Consider the following 26635-nt stretch of genomic DNA (forward strand, 5'->3'; position numbering starts at 1 on the left):
TGAGCCATCCCTTAACCAGGACCATGTTCTGCTGGACAAATTGTAGTAATGATTTTGTTTCGCCAGAGTTTTGCAAGTACAATGGAACCGCGATTTAACAGACTAACAGACTAACAGACAACCATTCGTAGGCATGACTGCCTACGAATGGTTGTTTGTTTCTATGTGCCCTGCGATTGGCTGGCAACCAGTTCAGGTTGTACCCCGCCTCTTGCCCGATGACAGCTGGGATAGGCTCCAGCACGCCCGCGACCCTAGTGAGGAGAAGTGGCTCAGAAAATGGATGGATGGATGGATGTTACATAACAGAAGTGCAGAAACTGGACACTTTATATTGCTTCATGACCAGAGGTGGGTAGGAACGCACTACATTTACTCCATTACATTTACTCCATTAACATTTTGGATAAGTTGTACCTGTCAGAGTAGTTTTAATGAAGCATACTTTAAACTTTTACTCAAATATTTGTTAAGAAGAAACGGTACTTTTACTCTGTAACAATCATCTACATGCCGCTCGCTACTTTCAATTAGCAATAATTGCGTGCGCCATCTAATTGTAGACTTTCGTTTTCGACTTCCGCGTAGGGTGCAGTTGCTCCAACTCCCTGGTGACCGGGGTGCGGATGGTCCGAGAGGATTTTGCACACCCTTGTCTTAGTTCTGGCAGCGTGCAAGTCCTCAATGGTGGGTAGGGGGGTACCGACAATCCTTTCAGCAATTTTGATTGTCCGTTGCAGTCGGAGTTTGTCCTTTTTTGTAGCAGCACCAAACCAGACTGTGATAGAAGAACACAGGACTGATTCGATGACCGCTGTGTAGAACTGTCTCAGCAGCTCCGGTGGCAGGCCGTGCTTTCTCAGAAGCCGCAGGAAGTACATCCTCTGCTGGGCCTTTTTGAGGACGGAGTTGATGTTGGTCGCCCACTTCAGGTCCTGAGAGATTGTAATTCCCAGGAACTTGAAGGTCTCGACGGTTGACACAAGGCAGCTGGACAACGTGAGGGGCAGCTGTGGCGAAGGATGCCTCCTGAAGTCCACGATCATCTCTACAGTCTTGAGCGTGTTCAGCTCCAGGTTGTGTCGGCCGCACCACAGCTCCAGCCGCTCCGCTTCCTGTCGATATGCAGACTCGTCACCGTCCTTGATGAGGCCGATGACAGTGGTGTCATCTGCAAACTTCAGGAGTTTGACAGTCGGGTTCGCTGAGGTGCAGTCGTTCGTGTAGAGAGAGAAGAGCAGCGGAGAGAGGACACAACCTTGGGGCGCCCCAGTGCTGATGCTGCGTGTGGATGAGATGGCCTCCCCCAGCCTGACCTGCTGTGTCCTGCCCGTCAGAAAGTTGTAAATCCACTGGCAGATGGCAGGTGAGACGCTGAGCTGGAGAAGCTTCGTTGAAAGGAGTTTAGGAATGATGGTGTTGAACGCTGAGCTGACGTCCACGAACAGGATCCTCGCGTAGGTCCCTGCACTGTCGAGGTGTTCTAGGATGAAGTGCAGTCCCATGTTGACTGCATCATCCGCAGACCTGTTCGCTTGGTAGGCAAACTGCAGGGGGTCCAGCAGGGGACCTGTGACACTCTTGAGGTGGTCCAGCACGAGACGTTCAAAGGACTTCATGACCACAGATGTCAAAGCAACAGGCCTGTAGTCATTCAGACCAGAGATTGCAGGTTTATTGGGGACTGGAATGATGGTGGAGCATTTGAAACAGGATGGAACTTCGCACATTTCCAAAGATCTCTTGAAGATCTGAGTGAAGACTGGAGCGAGCTGGTCCGCGCAGACTTTGAGGCAGGATGGGGACACATGGTCCGGGCCTGCCGCTTTGTTAATCTTCTGTTGTTTGAAGATGCGTCTCACATCCTGTTCATGGATGGTTAACGCAGAAGTCAGAGGTGTGGTTGTGGTCGCGGGTGCGGCCGGGTGGGTGTGTGGTGTGAAACTGTCCTTTTCAAATCTGCAGTAGAAGGTATTCAAGTCGTTGGCTAGTGTGCTATTGTTCTCAGCTTGGGGGGATCGTCGCTTGTAATTAGTCAGCGATAGGAATGCATGCCAGACTGATTTAGAGTCGTTTGCGCTAAACTGTTTTTCCAACTTTCCTGCATAGATCCTCTTTGCAATGTTAATTTCTTTAGTAAGCTGGTTTCTTGCCCGATTATACAGGGCCCTGTCCCCGCTCTGATATGCGTCCTCCTTAGCTTGGCTAAGCTGCTTAAGTTTAGCAGTGAACCACGGCTTGTTGTTGTTGGATGTGCGAAATGATTTTGTTGGTACACAAACCTCTTCACAGAAACTGATATAGGATGTGACAGTGTCCGTATATTCATCCAGGCTGCCAGCTGAATTTTCAAAGACACTCCAGTCTGTGCAGTCTAAACAGCTTTGAAGTTCCATCTTGGCTTCATTGGTCCACTTTTTGACTGTTTTCACTGTAGGCTTCGCACATTTAAGTACTTGCTTGTACGTCGGTATTAAGTGAATTAAGCAGTGATCAGACGAGCCCAGGGCTGCACGAGGTATAGCACGGTATGCGTTTTTTACCGTAGTGTAGCAGTGGTCTAAAGTATTATTTTCCCTGGTAGGACAGTCGATGTGCTGCTTGTATTTAGGGAGTTCGTGGTTGAGTTTAGCTTTGTTAAAGTCCCCGAGAATAATGAGGGGTGAGTCCGGGTGTTTTCGCTGTTGTTTTGGCTGTGCATATGGCAAGATTCGCCCTATTTTATAGAAATGTCTTGGCACGTTTTTTCTCTCTCTCTCTCTCTCTCTTTCTCTCTCTGGCTCTCTCCATCTCTCTCTCCTGCACACTTTATCAACAAGTCTGGTCAGCAACCAGCTTCCTCATTCAGTCATTTTATTGGATAAAGCAAATACTGTTTCTGCAAAGCCCTGTACATGTATTGATGGTTTGGAGTACATAAAAATTGAAATGTGGGTAGGTGTGTGGACTCAAGTTGAACATGAGTTTGAATGTGATCAGTATCTTAATCTGAACACAGCCGCATGTCAGTTATAAGAGGGAGTGCATCCTTGTGCAACCAGATTTATTTGTACTTATTTTATTGAAACTTTATTTAACCAGGTCAAAGACCAGTTAAAACACAACATCTCTTTTGTAATGGCGACCTGGCCATGAAGGCAGCAAGTTAAACATCAAGTCCAAGTCAGTGAAGTTGATTTCAGTTGTTTAATTTCACCTCCCCTCGCAAAAAGATATAAAAATAAATCAGTTGAGTCTAGGTCACATTAATGGATTATCTTGGTCAAAATTCTTTTACAACACAGAAACCTGCTATTTGAACTGTTTAGTTTTTATATCCACTGCAACCTTGTTCCTGTTTTTATAATCTGCCCGATGAGCCTCGAGTATTGTGCTGTTTAACAAATAGAAACAATATAGAATAACACCCATTTCTTGGAGCTGAATTTGCCTTAATTTGATATTTTACAAAAATTGCATTTTATAAAGATTTTATTTATTATGTTTTAGATTAAGTGATGCCCGCGACCCTTGTGAGGATAAGCGGCTCAGAAAATGGATGGATGGATGGATTAAGTGATATTGTTCAACAATATCTAAATTTGCATATTCATATTGTATTTTTATTTTATTTTACATTCATGCTCTGATTTATAAAATAAATCAGAAGTCACTCACTAGTTACACAGTACTGGAGTAATTTTTCACTGAGTACTTTCTTACTCTTACTCAAGCAATTATTTGGAGGACTACTTTTTACTTTTACTTGAGTCATATTACTCTATTATAACAGTATACTCTTACTTGAGTACAATATTTGGCTACTCTACCCACCTCTGTTCATGACTCTATGCATCATTGCTTTTTCATTTGTTGTATCAGTATTACTGCACTACATATTTAACATATTTGGTCAATAAAAATGATTCTGATTCTTATTCTGCAATAGGCAGAGTTACGTGGTCCTTTAATTTCACACTTGATTGATAGGCAGAGAACCAACTACATACAGTATTTGCATACACACCATAAAAAAGGATAATGTCCATAATATGTCCACTTTAATGCCTGTTTTATTATTTCATCTTGGTGCATTTTTAAACATTTCCATACCATATATGCCATGTTTGGAGAGATCAATTGTACAAATACCATTGCCATAAAGGACACAGTTTGTCTATTGATCACATGAATAACACTTGAATATGTGTCTGAGTTGTGTATACTGTCAATTAATGATGCACAGCATTTACATTTTAAATAGAGGTTTGAGGCCTGCAGGTTATGATTGGTTTCTAGTCAGATGAATAACTTAATTTGTGATCATGCAGAGGAGGGAATCAGCTTTCATTTTGAAACCAAAAAAGCAATTTTGAGTGTGTGTAGCCTTGAACAGAATGACTGGGATGGAACAATTGAAAATAATAACAATAAGTAAATGGATGTTTTCATTCATGTTCCTGTTTAGTTGTTTCCCGCTTCCTGCCCTGGCCATGATTTGACTAAGCATGTCGTCATCCCTAATAGACGTGTGTGGCTATTGTGATTAGGAAAGTGGAAATGTGACTAATAAAGGCGTCATGTATGAGGTAATATATTGGAGGGGGATTTCAAAGATAAAATCCCCTGTACAGTATTTGCTGCAGTGCAACTATAAACTTAACTTGATTCTTTTTGGGGTGAGATACTGTTGGCTTTATTACACAAAACATAAATGATTTATATTATATGGTAATGTAAGGTTTGTCTTACTGTATTGACGTACTGAATGCATGAGTGGTGCTTTTGAATGTTTAAATAATGATTTGTGCACAAGCAAACCATATTTGTTTTTTTGGACAAGCCAATGATGACTAATTTAATCAAAATGTGTTTCAATACATAATATGACATACAATATAACCAGAACAATTCAAACAAATGTTTGGTGCACAGTTGACACCCTAAAATAAAGCGTCTTTTTGGGTAGGAATCCATCAGTAATCTATTAGCATTCATCTTGCTATGTGCAGTATTTGTACAAACTACATTATTGCACATTCACATTATTAAATAAAATGCAATTGATTTTAATTGTGCACACCCTAAAATTAAGCATACCTTTGGTTTGAAATCTATCAGCATTCATGTCGCACTATACAGTACTTGTATATTGTAAACTATATATGTCTATATATTATATATAGTACACTTTTCTGCGTGTCTTAACAGAAAAATTGAGTGCACACAGTAGATTGCGTAGATGCGCTCATCTTCACCAAAACAAGGGTGCCTGTTTTATGACCGATTTTGGATATACTTCTTCAATTCAACAGCGCTGATGTCACAGGTCATGAGCAATTCTTTAGTAAAGCCAAATATGATGGTCAGCTGTTATGTGTGAGTGATGTGACGTGGGCTTTTCATAAACTCCTCCTCCCAGCTTCTGCACTTTTAAATGGGAGGTGACACAGGGGAGATCAGCACTTAAGCACACACCAATGTGGAAGAAAAAACGGCTTCAGAAAAACAACCTTAATCAGGATTCTTGACTCCTTATTGCAACAGAAAGGTATGCATCTCCTATCAAATTTCACAGTTTATTACATAGATAAAACAATTCTTTTCTGACAATGTTTAAAGGTTTATTATTTTGTGTTATGAATGAGTGAAGCGAAAGTATCAATCATGTGTTTTCATTTATGTTAATAAATAATATTTCCGTATTACAAGCCCACGCTGATACTGTAATAAATGAACATGTACAATTGACACAAATGTGTCACCATATCGTCTTTCCTGATAATCATAAATGTGTCTGTCCTCTTATGTCCCTACAGATAATCTCCCTATAAGGGCATTCAGTGTTGATGTTCTATTCCCTTTTTTTTTCTAGCTCATCTCCAGACCAAAATATCACAAAAGCAGAAGTAAAGATGAACTTGTTAGTCATCCTGTGTGTCATTGCAGTTGTCAGTATTGAAGTTGTAAGTAGGTTTCAAATGCAAGACATTTCATTCTTGGCAATTAAGCCTTACTAAAAAAAAAAAAAAAAAAAAAAAAAAAAAGAATTTTAAAGTGAATTATCCATCTTTTTCAGGCATTTTCAAAGAGGTGGCTTAAAAAGAAGCGGTCACCAAGCCATACACACACAGGTGAGCTCACTGTTCTTCACTTGTGTGTATTTGTTTTATGTCGAATCATTCATAATTATTAACTCTTTTCAAAGATGATGCTTCAGAGGAGTGTCGGTCAGGGGATGGGAGCAGTTACAGGGGAATTATTTCCAAAACAGCGAATGGGCACCAGTGTCTTAACTGGAATAAGTTCAAAAACCCCTGGGGGGCCTCATTTGGAACCGGGGGTCATAGATACTGCAGGTAGGCATGAATTCACCATGCTGGTATAATACCTAACTATACCAGGCCTTAGCTTCTACACTATCAATGTACAATGAAACCTTTAATTTTGAGCAGAATGTAAATCCCCATATAAAAACAATGGAAAATTGATGAATTTGTTCCAGGTGCATACGATCGCCATCGTAAAACTTTTATTAACTGTACAGGAAATGCTTTAAGTAATATTAAAACATTTTAACTGGCATAAATGTAAATAAATATAAAAAAAACGTTAACACCTTTTAATATTAAGGCAAAAGAAACATTACTGATTTTAATGACAAATAACAATTGCATAATGCAAAAGTGATGATCTTCTGTTCCCCTTATTGAGGCTGCTCAGAGTTCATCCGTTTTGGCTTGCTGAACTGAGCTCTCGTGAGGTATACTGCGGTCTGTATTGTGTATTTTCCATTGTGCGTATCACCATTCGTGATGGCCTTTCAACTAATGGAATAAGCTCAGGAAAAGGCCAAAGAAAAAGAAAAACACAGGTCCTAAATTAATCCTTTGAGGCTTGGTGAGCTGAGGTCTCGCCTAATGTGATTTGAACTCTGTTTTGTAAGCCTTTTGAGGGACATTTTTCTCGAATTCCAAATTATGCAACCTCAGAGGTATTTCTTATGTTTGAGGCTATCATTTGTTTAAAGTTACAGTGTAATCTCGATTTACAAGTGACCCAACTTGCAAATATTTACGACCTGTTGCTCTGCCGATTTCTTTTGTCTCAAGTTGTTGAGTTATAATTTACTCACTGTTTATTGCCCCTCCCAGTTAAAGTTTACTGTAAAACTAAACAAAGCAAATAATTACATGTGTATTTAACCAAAACACATTAACCTTGTGTTATGAAAGTCCTCTATCTTAATTTTAACACACAATGCACACTGCTCAGTCATTTACATTCTATTTAATTATGTTATTACTGTTACAGTTTTTATAACGTACAACACTGTAGAGTGCTATTAAAAAAAAATTGTTGGTGTTTTTTGGGGCGCTGCGACGGATTCATGGCTTTTCCATTCATTTCAATGGGGAAATATATAAAATACAATACAGATATGAATGACTGTTTTGAGTTACGAGTGTAGGCCAGACTGAATTAAACTCATCAGTCATCGCACCACTATAATGTTTCACTTCTAGGAATCCTGACCAAAGCTTGAGGCCGTGGTGTCGTGTCAAAAGAGGAAAGAGAGTCGTGAGAGAATTCTGCAACATTCCCAAATGTAAGCAATTGAAATAGGGAAACTTCTCACATTGATTTGGACTTTCTAATCTTGCCCGTTGCCCTCCAGGCTCCACAACTGTAAAGCTTCCCGTTGCTGTGGATACAGGTAATCGAGTTGTCCCGCTACTTTGTCACAATAACATCCCCCGATGACGCACTGACGATTCCCTTCCTTTCCGTCTTTGCAGAACTAACATGTGGTGAGAAGTCTGAGCGGAGGATGCACAAAATTGTGGGCGGTTCATACGTTACAGCGCGGTCACAGCCGTGGGTCGCCGCCATTTTTCATCAGCGCTACAAGTTCCTTTGCGGTGGCTCGCTCATTGCGCCGTGCTGGGTGCTCACAGCTGCACATTGCTTTTCTGATGGGTGCGGCCAAACACACAGCAATGCTACTTGTTATCATTTCCTCTGCTGCAATCCTTATTTGATAAAGGCAATGTGACTCATGTTTAACAGTGTGTGTGTGTCTATGTTGGGTGCAGTGAATGGACCAACCTCCAGCATCTGTCTGTGTTCCTGGGCAAGAGTGCCATCAACGAAACGGATGACGTCAACGAGCAGAAGTTCACAGTGGAAAAAATGATCCTCCACCAAGCATACAATGAGACCAACTACAACAATGACATGGGTGAGCACAAGCAAGGCTTTGCATAAAACAAGATGACTGTGTGTACTCTATGTAGACCCTAAGTGTTTTTTTTTTTTGTCTTTTTAGCTCTGTTGAAGATTAAAAGCCGCAATGGCGGATGTGCCGTGAGATCGGAAACTGCTCGCACGGTTTGTCTTCCTCCACCTCGCACTCAACTTCCTGCTGGTTCTCAGTGCATCATCGCAGGATTTGGCAAGGAGAAATCCGGTACATACAACTCGATGCCCAACAAACACTCTATGACAAAAGCATTGGGACGTCCTGGTAGTTTTTTTCCCCCACTCAATGGTAAAACAATATGCGGTTGATATAGTACCTTCTAGCTATTACAGCAATAAAGTTGTTTTAAGTTTTGTCAGTGGGCAAAAAGGCGTGCCCCAAAATCTTTGTCAACACAAAGTACATAGAGTTTATCACGGTGGATATGCTCCAGGTATCCACTGTTAGAGAGACCATCCATCCAGCCATTCTCTATACCGTTTATCTTCATTAGGGTCACGGATGAGCTGGAGCCTATCCCAGCTGACTTTGGGTGAGAGGCGGGTACACCCTGGACTTCAGGAGACATACTGTGTAGAGACAAACAACTATACAAACTCATATTCACACCTATGTACGCACAGGGGAGAACATCCAAACTCCACACAGGAAGGCCAGACCCACAGAACTGTGAAGCAGACATCCTAACCACTAGAACACCGTGCCGCTCGAGAGACCATCTAAAAACATTTTTTTAACAGTTTTACCCCTTCCACATGGGTCAAACACGTACATTTGTTAAAACATAAGTTTTTAACACATTGTAAACGTATTTGAACAAAAACCATTTGCAATCCATCCATACATCCATTTTCTGAGCCGCTTATCCTCACAAGGGTCGCGGGAGTGCTGGAGCCTATCCCAACTATCTTCGGGCAGGAGGCGGGGAACACCCTGAACTGGTTGCCAGCCAATCGCAGGGTACATACAAACAAACAACCATCCGCACTCACATTCACACCAGAGTGCCCGGAGAAAACCACGCAGGCACAGGGAGAACATGCAAACTCCACACAGGCGGGGCGGGGATTGAACACAGGTCCTCAGAACTGTGAGGCAGACGCTCTAACCAGTCATGCACCGTGCCGGGCCATTTGCAATCATAAAATATATTTAAAATACTGTACAGTATTGATAAGTTGTGTGAATACACCTGGATGTCAGTAATGCCTAAGGCCCGCCGCAAACCAAGCGTCACGGCCGAACTGATCTGTAGCGCAGTTTGCAGTGATTCAGTATTTAAATCTCAGGTGAATAGCGTAGCAACGTCGACATGCATTTTGACTTTTTACTGCAATTTAATCAAAATATATGTTTTTGATTCAAGACAGTATTTACATTAACTTAAAACACTGCTAAACCCATTAAAAAAAAAACGCAGATTTCTGCAATATAGCAGGGATTTCTGTGACAGACGAGTAAATTTGTTCCACAAAGAATCTGCGATATAGTGGGGCTGCAGTGGGTGAACCGTGATATAGCGGGGGAACACTATACATAACAGTCTTCTCAAAAGATTCTAACAGAAGTGTTGTCTGCAGGGTCGTTCCAGTACTCTCAGTACTTGAAGGAGGCCCATGTGAATCTTCTCTCCCAGTCTCACTGTAAAAAAGATCCCATGTATGCGAATCTGCTCACTGACAACATGTTCTGTGCTGCGGTACCCAACTGGAGCATTGATGCCTGCAAGGTGAGCAAACATGTCCATTCCAAGAACTTAAGAGTACAATTTACAACCTAAGTTTCGCTGTATGATCCAAAGGAACTATCGAGGAAACAACCTTGTTCAAAAAAAAAAAAAAGGTAGTTGCCTGTTCATGTGACATTTGTCTGGAGAAAAGATGATCTGAAACTTCTATGGTATTTACCCACTTCATGTGATTGAGCTTATTAATGTGCACATCTTGAACCAGTAAAAACCCTAACATAACATTTCTAATCCCGTGAATGCTGTGAGACAAGCATTACAAATAATGCTATTTTGCAGCAATGTTTTCATATTGTGTATATACTTTGTAACGTATTCTGCAAAATGAATAAAGACGAGACTGTGGACAGAAACTAAATTACATGGTTTACAGCATCGTCAGACATGACAGTGGTACCTCCAAAGTTGAACACAATCCGTTTTGTGACGCCGATTGACGTCGAAGTTCTAATTTCAAAACAATATTTCCCAAATGCAAAGGGAATTTATTCGTTCCAGACTCAAACTGTTACTATGGTAAAACGTTTATTAATGTTTAGTCATGAATTAAGTTAATGAAAATGCATATATTATAAACGGTAATACAAATGAACCACTGAACAATTAGAGAAAATGAAGCAAAGTAACCGCCGGGTGATGACACGAAGAGGGAACTGGAAACAGTTTATTAGTGGACTTCTCACATCATTTTCATGTTAGTCATTAACTATTATGCGTTCAGCTACATGCTATTTACTTTGGCATCTGCTTAATAAAAGTAATTTGTGCATGCAATTGATTTTTAATGAGTTGTACAGTATTATATTATATTATATTATATTATATTATATTATATTATATTATATTATATTTCATTTTTACTGTCACCAGATCCTTTACATAATCACAGTAAATCCAATTTCATGTTCTATGCTATGGTCGCACTGAGGACATCTTTGGCTACACTTAAAAACCTTTACTGCTTTCAATTCACCTTGAGATGGTCGCCGGCTACCCCAAGAGGGCGTAGGAGTAGTGTCTGACAATGGAGCTGCACATATGCAAGGGGATGTAGCTCAGTGGTAGAGCACATGCTTTGCATGTATGAGGCCCTGGGTTCAATCCCCAGCATCTCCATTTTATTAATCCTAAAGGTATGAATGTCGATGAGTACGTATCCGTACGTTTTCTATATAGCTTGTTTGCTTGAGGGTCACAGGTGAGCTGGACTCTATCCTAGGTCACCTGTGTCCGGAGGTGGGCACTGGGCACACGCTGGAACCACTTCCAGTCAATTGCAGGGCACGTAGACAGACAACCATTCACACTCACATTCATACGCACCTATGGAAAATTTAGAGTCTTCAATTAACCTCATGCAGTTGTTTGGAATGTGGGACGAAGCCAAAGTACAGGAGAAAAGAACTTGCAGACTCCACACAGGAGGGCCTTAGCCGAGACTCAAACCTAAGCAAACCACTGGCCCACTAAGCGGCCATGTTTATAGTATACTGTATATATGCGCTGTACTGTATATAAATTCAAATTGTATAATCAAATGTCATCTTTGTAAAAGTGGAATGTTGCATTGGAATGGACATGGTCATGGATATGGTTTCTGACATTGTGCAATTGTCTTCTCCTCACAGGGCGATTCTGGTGGTCCACTCGTGTGTGAAACGTCCGGTCGGCTATTTCAGTTCGGGATTGTGAGCTGGGGCATTGGCTGCGCTAAGGAGAACAATCCTGGTGTTTACACTCAGCTCACCAAATACAACAAATGGATTGCAGAGAAAACAGAACTACCGCAGTATACAAAAGGAGTCATGTACCCCCCAAAATAAAGGTGGGGGACAGAGTCCCCTTGTGTTAGAATTGATTTCCCAAAGAAACATTCGGCAGCAGAGTTGAAGGCTCTGCGTGCACGCTGATTTGTGCATTTTGCCATGGTATTTTCACTATGCATAAAGTGGCAGTTGATGGGCATTTACTGCACATGGATAGAGGGAATCCTTTGAGGATTTTCTATCATGTTCTTATTTTTTTGCGTATTTATTGTAAATGGCTTGATATACTCTTCATTTTGTTTATTTTTTATATATATTTAACAAATGTTTTATGTAATTTAATGTAAGCATTTTCTGCTAAGCATATTCTGGAGAAGGGTTGCCATTCAATATTTTTAATACATTGAAATGTAAATACTTTACTACTACTTTTTTCGTACTGTACAAAAGAACACGTATTAATAGGTGGAATGTGCCAACCAATGAGCTTCTTGCAGAAAATAAAATACAATACTGTACCACACCGGTGAAGTAAAATTCACAAAGACCACTGGGTGGCGCTATTATTGGAGGAAGAAAATAAAATCCTGACCTGCTTTACAAAAAGTATTCCAGCAATTCATTTTTGAAGGTTGAAGTGCTTTAGTACTTTTGTTAGTTCTGAACACACTTTCAGCGGAAGTGATATGCATACTGTATGGATTTGATGAAAGCAAACAATTGCGCTATTTGCTTAGTCAATTATTCATCTTACCTATAAAATATACCATTTTACATACATATAGTAAATAAAAGGACGGTGGTGCATTTGATTATAGCATGTCTGCCTCACAGTTCTAAAGTATGGGGGTCAAATCTCAGATCTGGCTTTCCTGTGTGGAGTTGGCATTTTCTGCCTAATTGCCTGCAAGGGTTTTCTTTGAGTTCATTTGAAAAACATGCATGTTAGGTTAATTGACGACTGTACATATGTGAGGATGTGAGTGTGAATGTTTTGTCTGGGTGCCCTGCAATTGGCTGACAACCAGTTCAGTGTGTACCCCGCCTTTAGTCCAAAGTTAGCTGGGATAGGCTCCAGCTCACCTTTGAACCGGTGTGGACATGCTGTATACAAAACGGATGGATGGATATACAGTAAGTTAAGCTAAGATAATACATTGTGTGATCTTCAGTAGGTCTTTTAGCCAAATAAATATGTAAGCAATAAGTTTGAATAATCAAGCCCTGTAAACATAAACATCCCTTGTATACAGTATAGCAGGAGGATTTTATAGATATATATTTGGGCCTCTTGTTATTATTTTTTTTTTACTTCAAAACATCTCCAGGCAACTGCTGACAAAGGCCTTATTTATAACGAATACCAAGCCAAGATAGTTTCCAACAGGACTGCTGGGGCCAATCACAACTCTAGCTTGTCCCTCCTACACACACCTCAACAACTCACGCAAATCTGTTTACTTTATTACTGTGCCTCAAGCCATACATGGTTTTGATATGCAGTAAGAGTACGAGTCTCAATCCCATGAAAGGGCATTTCCAAGGAAAAGGTTGGGATGGATCAGGGTCAAAGACTGGCTGCCTCGCAGCTGGAAGCTTTCAGGTTCGATCCCCCGCTTCCCACCCAAGTTGCTCCTGATGCTGCATCATCAGAGTGGGGATGAGATGGTTACTTCCCTTACATGGACGTTTACAGCGGATACAGATATTGAGATGCAGTATCACATTATTCTTATGTAAATAAGAAAAAAAAACTGAGACCACAATAAATCATTTCAAAGCTTTTCAATTGTACAAATCAACTGAAATAGAAACTAATCATAATGGAAAGACGTACTCTACTTAAAGCTATACAACATATAGATTAATACAGTGATTCTCAAAGAGGGGTACTAATAGTGTTTTTTTATGACTACTTCAGCCCACGACACTACTGTATTTTAATGTTGGTCATGATGGTTATACTTGGAGAGCTGCGTTTTTTAGGGGTTACTTGTGTAAAAAGGTTAAGAACCACTGACTTATTATGAAGGGGAAAAAAACCTGAAAAACCTGTACAATTACTACTCCAGCACAATCATATATCAAAAAGCCCCACATATAATAATGCTCAGTCAATGTGACCAAAGAATGCTAATGGCCCGCTATTAATTTGACACTGTCCAAGTATCATTGTTGCACTGCATCATTCTAGGAGATGTAATAAACTTATTTAGTTACGTGAGAGTAGCTGAACACTTGAAACCTCTCAGTGCGATGTAGTTTACTGCACCTTTTACATATGTAATGGCAGCCATTTTAACAGCTCTTGAGTATATAAATGCTGTCCATTAAAGAATAGTAGATGAGAGCCTCTTCAACCAGGTGGACCAGTATGTCTAGTCTCTCCAGTTCGGATGATAACAGCCTCGTTCACACCCCCACACATGCTCATATATGTGCACACAGACAGAGAGCTACAGGCACTGGTTGTGAATGTCTCCAGGGTATAAATACTGCTGTTTTTGCCTGCGACGTCTCTGGTTTCCTCGGCACACATTGAGAGTGTCAATTCCAGCAGCACTTAAAGGAAGTCACTTATTCATAAAACCTACAATTCAATTTGAATGCACCATTACCCACCATTCACCCTCATAATGCATTTATTTATTCATGAAATTGATTGTGAGGTTATAGAGATGTTTTTCTCCCATGAAGAGACTCTGATATTCTTTTGGATCACAGCAAGATGAATCCATGGTCTTAATATAGACTTGAATATTGATGCTTGGAGAAGAGTACTCCTGACCCAGCATTTAATGAATGTGGATCATGTCAAATGTACATTTGAAGCATCATAAAAAAGAAACTGCTGTTTCTTTCACATGGGTGCATTTCATCTCCAGTGTCCACGACACTGTGGACGGTTTCCCAAACTTGGGTGCGGCACCTAAAATTGACCACGGGTCAGTTTTTATTGGGTCGTCAAGTGAAATGATACAAGCTAGAGCAGAAGTGGTTCTCAAAGATTTTACACCAAGTACCACCTAAAAAAAATACTTATCTCTCCAAATACCAGCATAATGACTGACATAAAAATACAGTAGCTAGGACTAAGTGTTCATCAAAAACAAAGGATAAGTATAAAGTACATTTAATATTATTGTAAACTATTGTAACATTATGCAGTTTGAACATTAGCACTGTGCTTAAATATAGTGGGAAATAATTTGACTTAAATAATGATTCAATTAAAGTTAATTGCACATAAAGGTTTTATACAAATTGTACCGAAATAAATGTCTAAAACAAATAGTTCTTGATGAACTTAAAAGTTAAATACAACTATACTGTACATGGGCAATGATTCTTCATGAACCACTAGAGGAAGCTCATGTACCACCAGTGGTACTCACACCACATTTTGAAAATCACTGAGCTAAAGTATTTTAATGATAATTTATCAGGCACACCGTTTCTCATCAAAGGCTTTTTGATTCATGTTTATTGCATTAAATAGAGTAGAATAGAATCTTGATTGCAAAAAATACAATCATTTAAATACTTTAGACTTATTAATTTAGTTGACATTTTTATCCCTCTCTTTTCCCTTTATTATTGTACGTACAGCATTACTATACAGTGGGTACGGAAAGTATTCAGAACCCCTTACATTTTTCACTCTTTGTTAAATTGCAGCCATTTGCTAAAATCATTTAAGTTCATTTTTTCCCTCATTAATGTACAGACAGCACCACATATTTACAGAAAAAAACTGAATTGTTGAAATTTTTGCAGATTTATTAAAAAAAGAAAAACTGAAATATCACACAACCAGAGGTATTCAGACCCTTTGCTCAGTATTTAGTTGAAGCACCCTTTTGAGTTAATACAGCCAAGAGTCTTTTTGGGAATGACGCAACACGTTTTTCACACTTGGATTTAGGGATCCTCTGCCATTCCTCCTTGCAGATCGTCTCCAGTTCTGTCAGGTTGGATGGTGAACGGTGGACGGCCATTTTCAGGTCTCTCCAGAGATGCTCAATTGGGTTTAAGTCAGGGCTCTGGCTGGGTCATTCAAGAACAGTCACGGAGTTGTTCTGAAGCCACTCCTTCGTTATTTTAGCTGTGTGCTTAGGGTCATTGTATTGTTGGAAGGCGAACCTTCGGCCCAGTCTGAGGTCCTGAGCACTCTGGAGAAGGTTTCCGTCCAGGATATCCCCGTACTTGGCCCTATTCATCGTTCCTTCGATTGCAAGCAGTCGACCTGTCGCTGCAGCTGAAAAACACACCCACAGCCTAATGCTGCCACCACCATGCTGAATTCTTATGGCTGTGTGATATTTCAGTTTTTCTTTTTTAATAAATCTGCAAAAACGTAAACAATTCCGTTTTTCTCCTGTCACTATAGGAGTGCTGTGTGTACATTAATGAGGAATAAAATGAACTTAAATGATTTTAGCACATGGCAGCAATATAACAAAGAGTGAAAATTTTAAGGGGGTCTGAATACTTTCCGTACCCACTGTATAGTAATGCTGTAGGACACTAATAAAGGGTAAAGAGAGGGATGAAAATGCACATCGAAAATGTACCCATTGTACATAATACAAAAAAATATGTAATACCGAATGAACTGTTTCCCAACCTATATTGAGCCAAGGCACATGTTTTAGATCACACGGTTGTATATCCGTTCTGCAATCTAATAGAAGACCATTTAATTGTTCTGCTTGTTGCTATATAAAGATGAGCAAACATTCGTTACAGTGAAATTGGACAATTCCGAAGCAGATTTATTGGAAATCCCTGAACCATACGGTCTGCGCAGCGAGAATTAGCAGCTTTTTTTTGTGTTAGTTTTTTTAGTTATCAATTTTTCATTTCAGCCTTGAGCTGACCTTTAACAAAAAAGACGACGACCACTCATCGTGGTGCTCCATTCTTCCTGGTGGCGGCACTGCCCTCAACGTCGTCATACAATAGAGGAATCCCCACCTCTTGTCATGAATTTAGCCCTGTCCTTTTTTTGGGGGGGAGGGGGGGGGGGGCGCACCCTGGCACGCATGCATGACGTCATTTGGGAAGATCTGTCACTTGCGGGGTGCTGTGCGCGTGCACAGTGATCGCGCACCAGTACCAATCGTCCTCCGCCAGCACAGGCACGGAGCACCGGAGCAAGCTGCGTCTTCGCCGCGATTGGGGGGAGGGCGGTGATTCCTTCTGGCACGATTAGGGTAGATCCCACCGGAGGAACCCGGGTCCAGCTTTGACCGTCACAGCGGACGTGGGTTGTTGCTCCTCCCGCTAGTTAGGAGTGAATAAAAAGCAAGAAAGCGAGGCTTCGGTGCAAGGAAGCCACCGACCACCTTTTTTTGTGTGTGTGTTGGGGGGCTGCGGTAAAAGTCGGTGACCATGCCGGTTTTTCACACCAAGACCATCGAGAGTATCCTGGAGCCGGTGGCCCAGCAGATCTCTCACCTGGTCATCATGCACGAAGAGGGTGAGGTGGACGGGAAAGCCATCCCGGACCTGTCCGTACCGGTGCAGGCGGTGCAGGCTGCAGTCAGCAACCTTGTGCGGGTGAGTCGATGCGAGTTTATTCTACCAGTTTGCTGTCTTATTATTCATCATGTCAACCTCAGTTCGCGTGACACAATCAATGCCAGAACTGACATTCAAACACATTCTTAAGCAAAGATACGTTTTATGTCGTTTGATCTTTGCACGCCATTGTAATGATGTAAAAGTGACGCGCAAAGACGCGACATAATATGTTCAACTTAGCCCTGCAACTAATCAGATGGACATTCAGCGCTCAATGGAGTTTGTGGGGCGGAAGATTGATTTGACACACACACAGTGGTCATCTTTAATTTGAAACTGAGATTACACAGTGGGTCACTTATGTCTGTGTGCACTGACTGGCAAAATCAATACGGGGCCGGTCAGGAGACATCACTCAAGAAACTAACAGTCATTTGCTTTCCCTTTGGCCTGTTATGGGACATATTGCATCAGAACCAAAATAGATACGACTAACTCATAACGTCCCAGCCACTGAATGTTGTTCCTGAGGGGCACGCAAATACGAATTTAGTTAAAACTAAAGAAAAGTCCAAACAATTAACTAGGGGGAGGGGGTACCTATCCTGGATACCTATCCAGATCTGTACCAAAATGCAATATGCAACGTTAACAAAACCTCCTTGATTGATGTGTTGTTACAGATAGAATGAAGAATTGAGATAATGTGGCAATTTGTTCCTCATATTTTGTGAGTACAGCACCAGTACTGCAGTATTACATCCTGTTGGCCAGTTACGTTATGGTCCACAAGCACATTTGATGCGACTAGCCATCATTTTCTATAGCGCTTCTCATTTGGGTTGTGGGTGGGCTTGGAACCTGTCCCAGCTAATTTATGGAGAGGCGGGTTACACCCTGGACTGGTCGCCAGTCAATCGCAGGGCACATACAGTACAGACAAACAACCTTTTGCACCTATTTAGTGTCCTCAATGAATTTAACATGCTTGTTTTTGTAACTTGGGAGGAAGACAAAATCCACACAAGCATGCGGAGAACTTTCAGACTCCAACCCTGAACCTCGGACTGATCGCCAGTCAATCGCAGAGCACATAAAGGCAAACAACCATTCACACCCATATTCACAGCTATGGGCAATTTAGAGTCCTGGTCTGCCATGCAATTATAAAAACACTTGTAATCACAAAAGACCTGTAATAGAAAGGCCCAAAACATTAAACCCACAAATGCTCATAATATATAACGCAAACATTTTTTAACATTGTTACATCATATTTAACAGAAATGGCCCCTGATAGGAAAAAGGCTCCCCACTCCTGATCAAATAAATAATTTAAAGTTGGAAAGTAGAGTCCAGGATGTTTGATTATTTTCTCTCTCTCTCTCTCTCTTTCTCTCTGTCTGCTTGCCCTCATCACGTCAGTGGATCCCTCCAAATGGCGAGCAGACGGAGGCTAACAGCAGCCTCGGGCATGTCTACGTGTCCCTGATGCGTTTGTTGGGAAGCTAAGGACCAGATCGAGGAAGCTGCTCTTATCTGATGTAATTAAGGACTTAAATTTGGGCGCTAGTTTTCATCTCCTCCCTGACTGCTAATTGTGCAGCAATGCATCTGAATAGGAGATGAGTGGTCGCTAATGGATGAGAAAGATAGAGGGAAGTGTTGAACTCGAGCACACAGCTTGCTGGTTGCCGGGTAGAATAACCTGATTGGACATGATGGATGCCCTCTGGTTTTGTGAACTTTATTTTTGCAAGCAGTGTTAGTTGATGCAAAGATGTAAAAGAGCAGAGTCCCTCTGCACACTGATATGGTTACACTGTTGACCCCGTGCAGGGTGGGCCATGTATGTATAAAAAATAGCTCATTGAGATTCTTCCAGACACAAACAAGATGGTGTCAATCTGTCAGAGAGGCTGCACGTGTGTGGGCTGACGATTCAACTAAACATCTAAAAGATTAGCTGGTGCATTTGTTTGGAAAAGTGTGAGCTCGGTGGAGTTGTGCCGATGACGGAGCCGCTCTTGGAAGTTTGAGCTCTCCGAGGAGGCGATGTCGTTCTCATTCCTGAGTATGTCTGGGGGGAGGGGGAGCGGGAGGGAGGAATAAATAGATTTACTGTTGAGAAGTGAGGGCGGGTGGGAAGTAAGCACAAGAGTCACCTGCTTCTGTTTGGGATGTGATTCACTGGATGACCCCAGATTACCTTTCCTAACGTGTCCCCCTCTCCTGCATCCTAGTCTGTAAAGCCACTCAATAGTAATTTTTTTCTGCACTTGAAGCAACAGAACTTATTTCAGTTGCCCTAATTCCTGGTACATATAACACCAATACAAAAGCATAAAATAAAGATTATTTTAAAACTGCCTGACGGAAGACAGTTAAAGACTTTGGTTATAACCGAAGCCCTTCAAGACAAAAATATCACCTAAATGCAAAACTTGTTGCAGCAGGCATTGACACCAAAGCTAACGTTAGCGTCACCCATTATTGTACACGCAAGGTTGGTTTGTCTCAGTATCTGGCTGAAAGAGGAGAATGACTGCGCAAAGAACAAGGAGAACCACATTGTTCTGTTGTTATCATTGTACTTAGGATTAGCATTTCCTAATGTACAGACAGTGGAAATGCCTTCTTGATTTGATTTGACAGTCGGCAACAGTTTGAAAGGTATCTCTTTCAAGCTTTTCCGCTTAAGTGGAACAGCAAAGACTGTTGTTTAAGTTCACATATCGTCATTGTCATGTGGAATCCTCACATCTCCAAAACCACTACTTTTGAGAAAAAACAAAAAAAACAAAACTGCATATTTCTTGACATATACCAAAAATCGCATCGTGAAAGTTGGTATTATACCTTATATTGCTATCATATACTGTCTGTTGCGCACCAACATCAACACAACAACTCCCTAAAATCATGTTCAATAGATAATTTTATTTGTTGAAAAAAAAAATCCCTAATTAAGTTACTCAGTGCCCTGCGATTGGCTGGCAACCAGTTCAGGGTGTACCCCGCCTCCTGCTCCTGATAGCTGGGATAGGCTCCAGCACATCCGCGACCCTAGTGAGGAGATGCGGTTCAGAAAATGGATGGATGGATGAAGTTACTCAGTCATTGATGGTACAGACGTTGCCACCGCAAGCAGTGTTCATCAAAGTCTGCGGCCGCGCTGAATCGCCGATCCCCAAGACAAGACAGGAGAAAAGGCTTTAATAGTTAACAAAGCTAATGACTGTGGTTACATAGACCTTACTGAACTCTATTTCAAAGGTTTAAGAGCCCTGATGTACATAATACAAAAAAACAATGAGCTGACTAGACACTGTAACACACTGTAATTAATCTGCACGCAAACCTACCTTCATGGCTGACAGCCCTGCTTCTGTACCAAAGCATTACAGCTACTGATTTCTAACAAAACAGTTCTACTTAAATGTGTCTAATCTCATTATTTTCACTCGTTGTCCATCAAGGATTTCTTACTCATTGTGAATTTATATCTTGAGGAGATATAATGTCGCAAGGTTCCTGCGGAGTGAGGAACGGGACTACTGAGACAGTTGAAGTGTCAAATAAAGTGATAAAGATAAAGAGATAAATAAAGAGATTTGCTCTCAAACTGTTTTCAACAATTTGGATTGGTTAACAATTTGTCCCTCCAAAAATTATGGACCATGTAGGGACTGACTGATTGTATTGATTGGTAAAAAAAAAAAAAAAAAAAAATGTAACTGACCAAATTTGGACATCAAGAATTTAGCCTGACAGTGCGATATGTTTATTCATCGGCCAAAATGTATTTGAATTGGAAAACTATTGGGCGATGTTTTCATTTGATTAAAATGTGATTGCATTTAATTACTAAGCCTCTAATTACACATAATTATAATATTATTTTATGCTGAATGTGGCGTGGTTAAACATGTCTGCTTTATAGTTCTCAGGTTCAGAATTTGAATCGTGGCGACGGCCTTCCTATGTGGAATATTTATGCTCTTCCCGTGCTTGCTTGTGTGAATTTTCTCCGGGTCGTCAGGCTTATCCCCATCCCCAAAACATGCATGTTAGGTTCATTAAAGATTATCACATCTGCATGTTCCATGCAATTGGCTGCCGACCAATCCAGGTTCGACCCTGCTCTCTCTCAAAGTCAGCTGGGATAGGCATCAGGTCATCCGGAACCCTAATGAGGACAAGCACTATAGAACATGTATGGATATGCTGGAATGTTCTGCCACTGTGAAAAGGCACGCAGTTGCAACAAAATCCCACTTGACTGCCTTTCATGTAAAAGGCAAAGGTGAAAATTTTTTTTAATGAGTTTTTGGTAATGGCTCTGATTCAGCAGGTTTGTAGGCTCTCTGTGTGAAAGAGACTGCTCTGGGTTTGGCCTAGATGCCTCACTTCCTCACACATATTCTTCAGGATGAATAGACAAGAGAATCCCCCAGGCACATTCCGGAATCTTGTGGAAAGTCTTCTATGAGCGGAATGTGTTATAGCTGCAAAGAAGCTCCATATTTTATTCCAAAAAAACATACTGGAGGTTTAACAAAAATGTGTCCCAATACTATTGTCCGTGTAGTAGAGCAAACATTTGCTCAGCAGGTTTGTTTTTTTTCTTTTTTGTTTAAACAATCATTATCTCCCTAGGATGATTCTAAACCTGTTCAGGAGGACATTTTCCAGTTTCAATTTGCCTTAACTTCTTTGACCAGTTGCACACCTTTCCAACGCACACACGGAATGTCTCTGTGTGGACACTACAGGGAGCCACTTAACTGCACATTAACTATGCATCGGTTGAACATTGAATAATCGATGCTAAGTGATGCCAATTACAGGAAGCGCTTGCACTCAAGCAGGTTCTTTGTGACGGAGGCTTCATCAGGACTCGCTTGCCATACTCGTAGAGCTTCATTCCTGCCAGTTTCAAGGAATCCTTTTGGTATGATTGGATGCCAATTGTCGTGGTTGCTTCTAGCTAAGAATGCATCTTCCTGTGACTCTTTGGAGGTCACAAAGTCTATTAAATGAAGTTCACCAATGCGGCGCTGAGAGACCGATGTCGTCATCTCGCTGTAATTGCATCTCCGGTGTGTGTGCTTGGCAACGTGTGCGCTTTCTTGTTTGTGTGTAATGCGTATGCGTGTGTGTGTGTATGTGGGGGGTGGGGGGTGCGGGGGTTCCTCTGCCAGCCAGCTGCATTTCTACAGTATGTTCATCAACATCAACATCCCCAGTTAACGATATCCCTGCTGTTTCATTTTGCTCTACCCACCTCTGCTTAAAAATCACTTACAGACGCTCCTCTGTCGTTTTAGGCAAAGCACTGCATCAGCCTGGAATAAATGTCCGTGTGAAACACTGGTCCCTACGGAAACATATTTACAGGCGGAACTTTTTTTTTTTTTTTGAGGCAGAAATTCTGTGTCGACCTATTTTAGAAGTCGACTTAGCCGAGTTATTCAATAATTCCCCCCCCCCCACCCCCCAGCCCTACTGCATAGCGTTGGCGGAGGTGTGCACCTTTATTCAGATCTTCACCGACAAGTAACCGTGCGTTCCCATATCGTCACTTAATTTTAAATTAAGTTTGTGAGATTTCATATGAGATTTCATATCACAATACCTGATATATTTTCAGTTTTGGTGCAGTTAATGATACAAACATTGAATTGTCCATTTATGTGTTATAGGTTGGGAAGGAAACGGTTCTAACTACAGAGGACCAGGTGCTAAAGAGAGACATGCCGCCTGCATTCATCAAGTAGGTTTGTTTACCATTGACTATGCATAATGGAATTATTCCACTCTATCTCTGAACAGAGAACTTGTTTGGAAAAAAAGGAAGAGGATTCCGAATAGTTTAATGCTAGGAAATTTGGCAGCGTTCCTAGCTGCAACAAAGAGCCGCTTCTGAACTGAGTGTTCAGTCAGAAGCGACCCACGGGTGACTTGTCCGGCTGAGAGGCTGTTTGTTGTGTTCCAGCATGCTTCCAAATGTTTGATAGGGTGGCGGAAATTGCCGACTCAGCAATGCTGCACCCCAGATATCAGGCTGCATTGACTTGAGTGTCCTGTACTGACAGAATTATGGAGATCGAATGAGCTAAGTGCACCAACATAACATCGGTTTTAGATGAATTATCAGCCGCCTTGTCTAACTTCAGTTTTAATAGCAGATTCCAGATCTTACACCCCCAACACACACATACATGTATAGACACATACATTACACATGGGGCACCACACCGTAAATCTCACCCACCAGGCTTAGGAGGGGGCATCTGTAATGTGAACCTGACTAAATATAGATGAACCAGCAGCCATCGATACCCTGACCAACGGGGGTCAGAAGAAGGAGGCGGTGCCTTGGCTTCTTTCAAGCACTTCAAGTCATCACCTAAATTCAACCTAAGAAAACCTGTAATATTGGAACACTCAAAAACAAAACAACATCCTACATTGTCGTCCCTTCTGTGCAGTTGTTTGTTTAATATGTTTTTTTTGTTTGAAATATAACAAAAACAAGAGATAAATATTCCCGGTGTGTGCAGGGTGGAGAACTCGTCTTCTAAACTGGTCCAAGCGGCTCAGATGCTGAAGACTGACCCCTACTCAGTTCCTGCTCGGGATTACCTCATCGACGGCTCGAGAGGGATTTTGTCGGGCACGTCTGACCTGCTGCTTACGTTCGATGAGGCCGAGGTGTGTTTATGTTCGTCGGCTTCTGGGGAACTTTCAGGGAAATAAAGCTTTTTATAGCACCATGCGGGAAAAGGAATTGAGCTCAGAGCTTCAAGCTGTTAAGTAATGGGAGTCCCAGTTAGATTTAATCAGTGGGATCAAATGACTTTGCTCTATCATAATGCAGAATCTATGCGTGTGTGTGTGTGTGTGTATGTGTGTGTGTGTGTGTGTGTGTGTGCGTGTGTAGAGGTATGTGCGTTTGTGCATGTGCGTGCGTGTTGGATATTTGAGGCTTCTTTCGGCATCCATCCATCCATTTCCTTTACCGCTTATCCTCACTAGGATCACGGGCGTGCTGGAGCCTATCCCAGCTATCTCCGGGCGGGAGGCAGGGTACACCCTGAACCGGTCGCCAGCCAATCGCAGGGCACATTAAACAAACCATTCACACTCACATTCACACCTATGGGCAATTTAGAGTCTCCAATCAACCTACCACGCATGTTTTTGGGATGTGGGAGGAAACCGGAGTGCCCGGAGAAAACCCACGCAGGCACGGGGAGAACATGCAAACTCCACACAGGCGGGGATGGGATTTGAACACCGGTCCCCAGAACTGTGAGGTGGATGTGCTAACCACTTGTTCACCGTGCCGGTAGGCTTCTTTCTCAATCCATCCATCCATTTACTGTACCGCTTATCCTCACTAGGGTCACGGGCTGCTGGAGCCTACCCCAGCTATCTTCAGGCGGGAGGCGGGGTACACCTTGAACCGGTCGCCAGCCAATCGCAGGGCACAGGGAAACAAACAACCATTCACACTCACAATCACACCTATGGGCAATTTAGAGTCTCCAATCAACATACCACGTATGTTTTTTTGGGATGTGGGAGGAAACCGGAGTGCCTGGAGAAAACCCACCCAGGCACGGGTAGAACATGCAAACACCACACAGGCGGGCCCGGGATTTGAACACCAGTCCCCAGAACTGTGAGGCGGATGTGCTTACCAGTCACACACCGTGCCGGCACGCTTCTTTCTCTTCAAGTAAAAACACATTGAGCATATTATGGCCACCGTGGTTTATCACTAATTTTGAAGGAGCAAACCCCTTCCTGTCAGAAAGACATCACAAGACTGCTCACACACACACACACACACACACACACACACACACACACACACACACACACACACACACACACACACACACAGGAACAGAGGCCACTTGAATAACAACAATAAAAGACTAATTCTCTTTCACAGGATCTTTGTTTGTGATGCCACTCTCAGCATCTCTGTGTTCTATTTCAGGTGCGTAAGATAATCCGCGTGTGCAAAGGAATCATGGAGTATTTGACAGTATCTGAAGTGGTGGAAACCATGGAGGACCTCGTCACGTACACTAAAAACCTGGGCCCAGGTCAGCAGGAAGAATTTCTGAACACTTTGCAATGAAAAGAGGAAGTCACATCATCTAAAAAAAAAAAAGAATAAAGCTCAGTTGAGTGATGATGTCCATCAAGGACCTACTGGAGCCTATCCCAGCTATCTTGGGGTGGGAGGCGGGATACACCCTGAACCGGTCGCCAGCCAATCACAGGGCACATAGAAACAAACAACCATTCGCACTCTCAATCACACCTAGGGGCAATTTAGAGTCTCCAATCAACCTACCACGCATGTTTTTGGGATGTGGGAGGAAACCGGAGTGCCCGGAGAAAACGCACGCAGGCACGGGGAGAACATGCAAACTCCACACAGGCGGGGCCGGGATTTGAACCCAGGTCCTCAGAACTGTGCGGCAGATGTGCTAACCAGTCGCACACCGTGTTGCCCAGAATGAAGCATTTCTACGCTATTTAAAAACAGTTCCCAAGTGTCTTAATGTCTCTGGCATTCATCCGTCAAAATACACAAAGGATAAAGAATTGCAGCACACTTAAGTTCTTGTCATACTCTCGGATCACTCAATTTACAATGATATACCAACACTAATTTTCTGTTGGCTGAAATTAATTACAGCTTATTAATTTAAAGCACTATTGGCTTTCACTTTAACTGGCTGCAAGAAATCACATGGCTCTACAAACTTATAATGAAGTGTGTGGCATCCATTCTGGCTAAGTTAACAAATATGGTTCCTTGCACTGTAAATGTTTAGTTTAGAGTTATCCAGTTAAGATAAGATAACATAAGAAAACCTTTATTAGTATCATAAAGTCCAGTAGGACAACATCCATGTGTTCAGGTTTTGTGATAATTTTCATCAAAATTGCTTTCAGAATCAGATATACAGTAAATTAGCAGACAGTGGGTTCAGCATACCAACAAGTTTAGCCATGCCATATACTCTAACGATCATTACTGTTGGCTTTACTCAAGTAATTCGGATAAAATGACTCGAAAATTATACAATTGCACAGCAGAGCCTGTTAAGCAGAAAAGCACACATCATTTCCAGGGTTAAAGGTCCCTGTTAAGAAACCTCTCCTCTGACATATAATTTTGGATCGTATCATCCTTGCTGGTAAAACTGTACCTGTCAACACAGATAAAAACGTTTAGTTGTCTTAAATATGATATATAAGTTATTTGTGTCTGGTGCTGACTTTGCATGAGATCAGTGATTTGCGAAGCCGTAATGTTCATCC

General features: G+C 41.7%; 3 protein-coding genes and 1 non-coding gene across 7 annotated transcripts in view; 3 read left to right on the forward strand and 1 right to left on the reverse strand.

Annotated features, from left to right (window-relative positions):
* Positions 1 to 26635, reverse strand: part of LOC133410156 (inhibitor of nuclear factor kappa-B kinase subunit alpha-like) — a 57582-nt gene that overhangs the window by 19547 nt on the left and 11400 nt on the right. The window lies entirely within an intron of this gene.
* On the forward strand, positions 5438 to 12346 carry plaua (plasminogen activator, urokinase a). Its single transcript, XM_061690984.1, has 11 exons — positions 5438 to 5530; positions 5855 to 5945; positions 6059 to 6113; positions 6188 to 6338; positions 7506 to 7588; positions 7658 to 7696; positions 7779 to 7959; positions 8076 to 8221; positions 8309 to 8449; positions 9823 to 9971; positions 11618 to 12346. Exons 2-11 carry the CDS (start codon positions 5895 to 5897, stop codon positions 11810 to 11812), a joined length of 1191 nt encoding a protein of 396 aa, XP_061546968.1. The 5' UTR covers positions 5438 to 5530; positions 5855 to 5894; the 3' UTR covers positions 11813 to 12346.
* trnaa-ugc (transfer RNA alanine (anticodon UGC)) lies at positions 11034 to 11105 on the forward strand. The gene has a single exon. It is a non-coding gene; the product is annotated as a tRNA-Ala (tRNA).
* The window catches only part of LOC133410155 (vinculin-like), a 31559-nt gene continuing 21793 nt past the window's right edge, over positions 16870 to 26635 (forward strand). Inside the window, 4 exon segments of the mRNA XM_061690948.1 lie at positions 16870 to 17317; positions 22987 to 23057; positions 23848 to 23998; positions 25296 to 25404. Coding sequence (XP_061546932.1) covers positions 17150 to 17317; positions 22987 to 23057; positions 23848 to 23998; positions 25296 to 25404 — 499 coding nt within the window. The 5' untranslated portion in view covers positions 16870 to 17149.

Source organism: Phycodurus eques, chromosome 11, assembly GCF_024500275.1.
Source record: "Phycodurus eques isolate BA_2022a chromosome 11, UOR_Pequ_1.1, whole genome shotgun sequence".
Taxonomy (NCBI): Eukaryota; Metazoa; Chordata; class Actinopteri; order Syngnathiformes; family Syngnathidae; genus Phycodurus; species Phycodurus eques.

Bases quoted from the DNA above. Each gene is read 5' to 3' on its own strand.
- plaua (XM_061690984.1), top strand. From the start codon at position 5,895: ATGAACTTGTTAGTCATCCTGTGTGTCATTGCAGTTGTCAGTATTGAA. The intron at 6,339-7,505 runs GTAGGCATGAAT...TTTCACTTCTAG, and splicing joins GGGGGTCATAGATACTGCAG to GAATCCTGACCAAAGCTTGA. The intron at 8,450-9,822 runs GTACATACAACT...TGTTGTCTGCAG, and splicing joins ATTTGGCAAGGAGAAATCCG to GGTCGTTCCAGTACTCTCAG.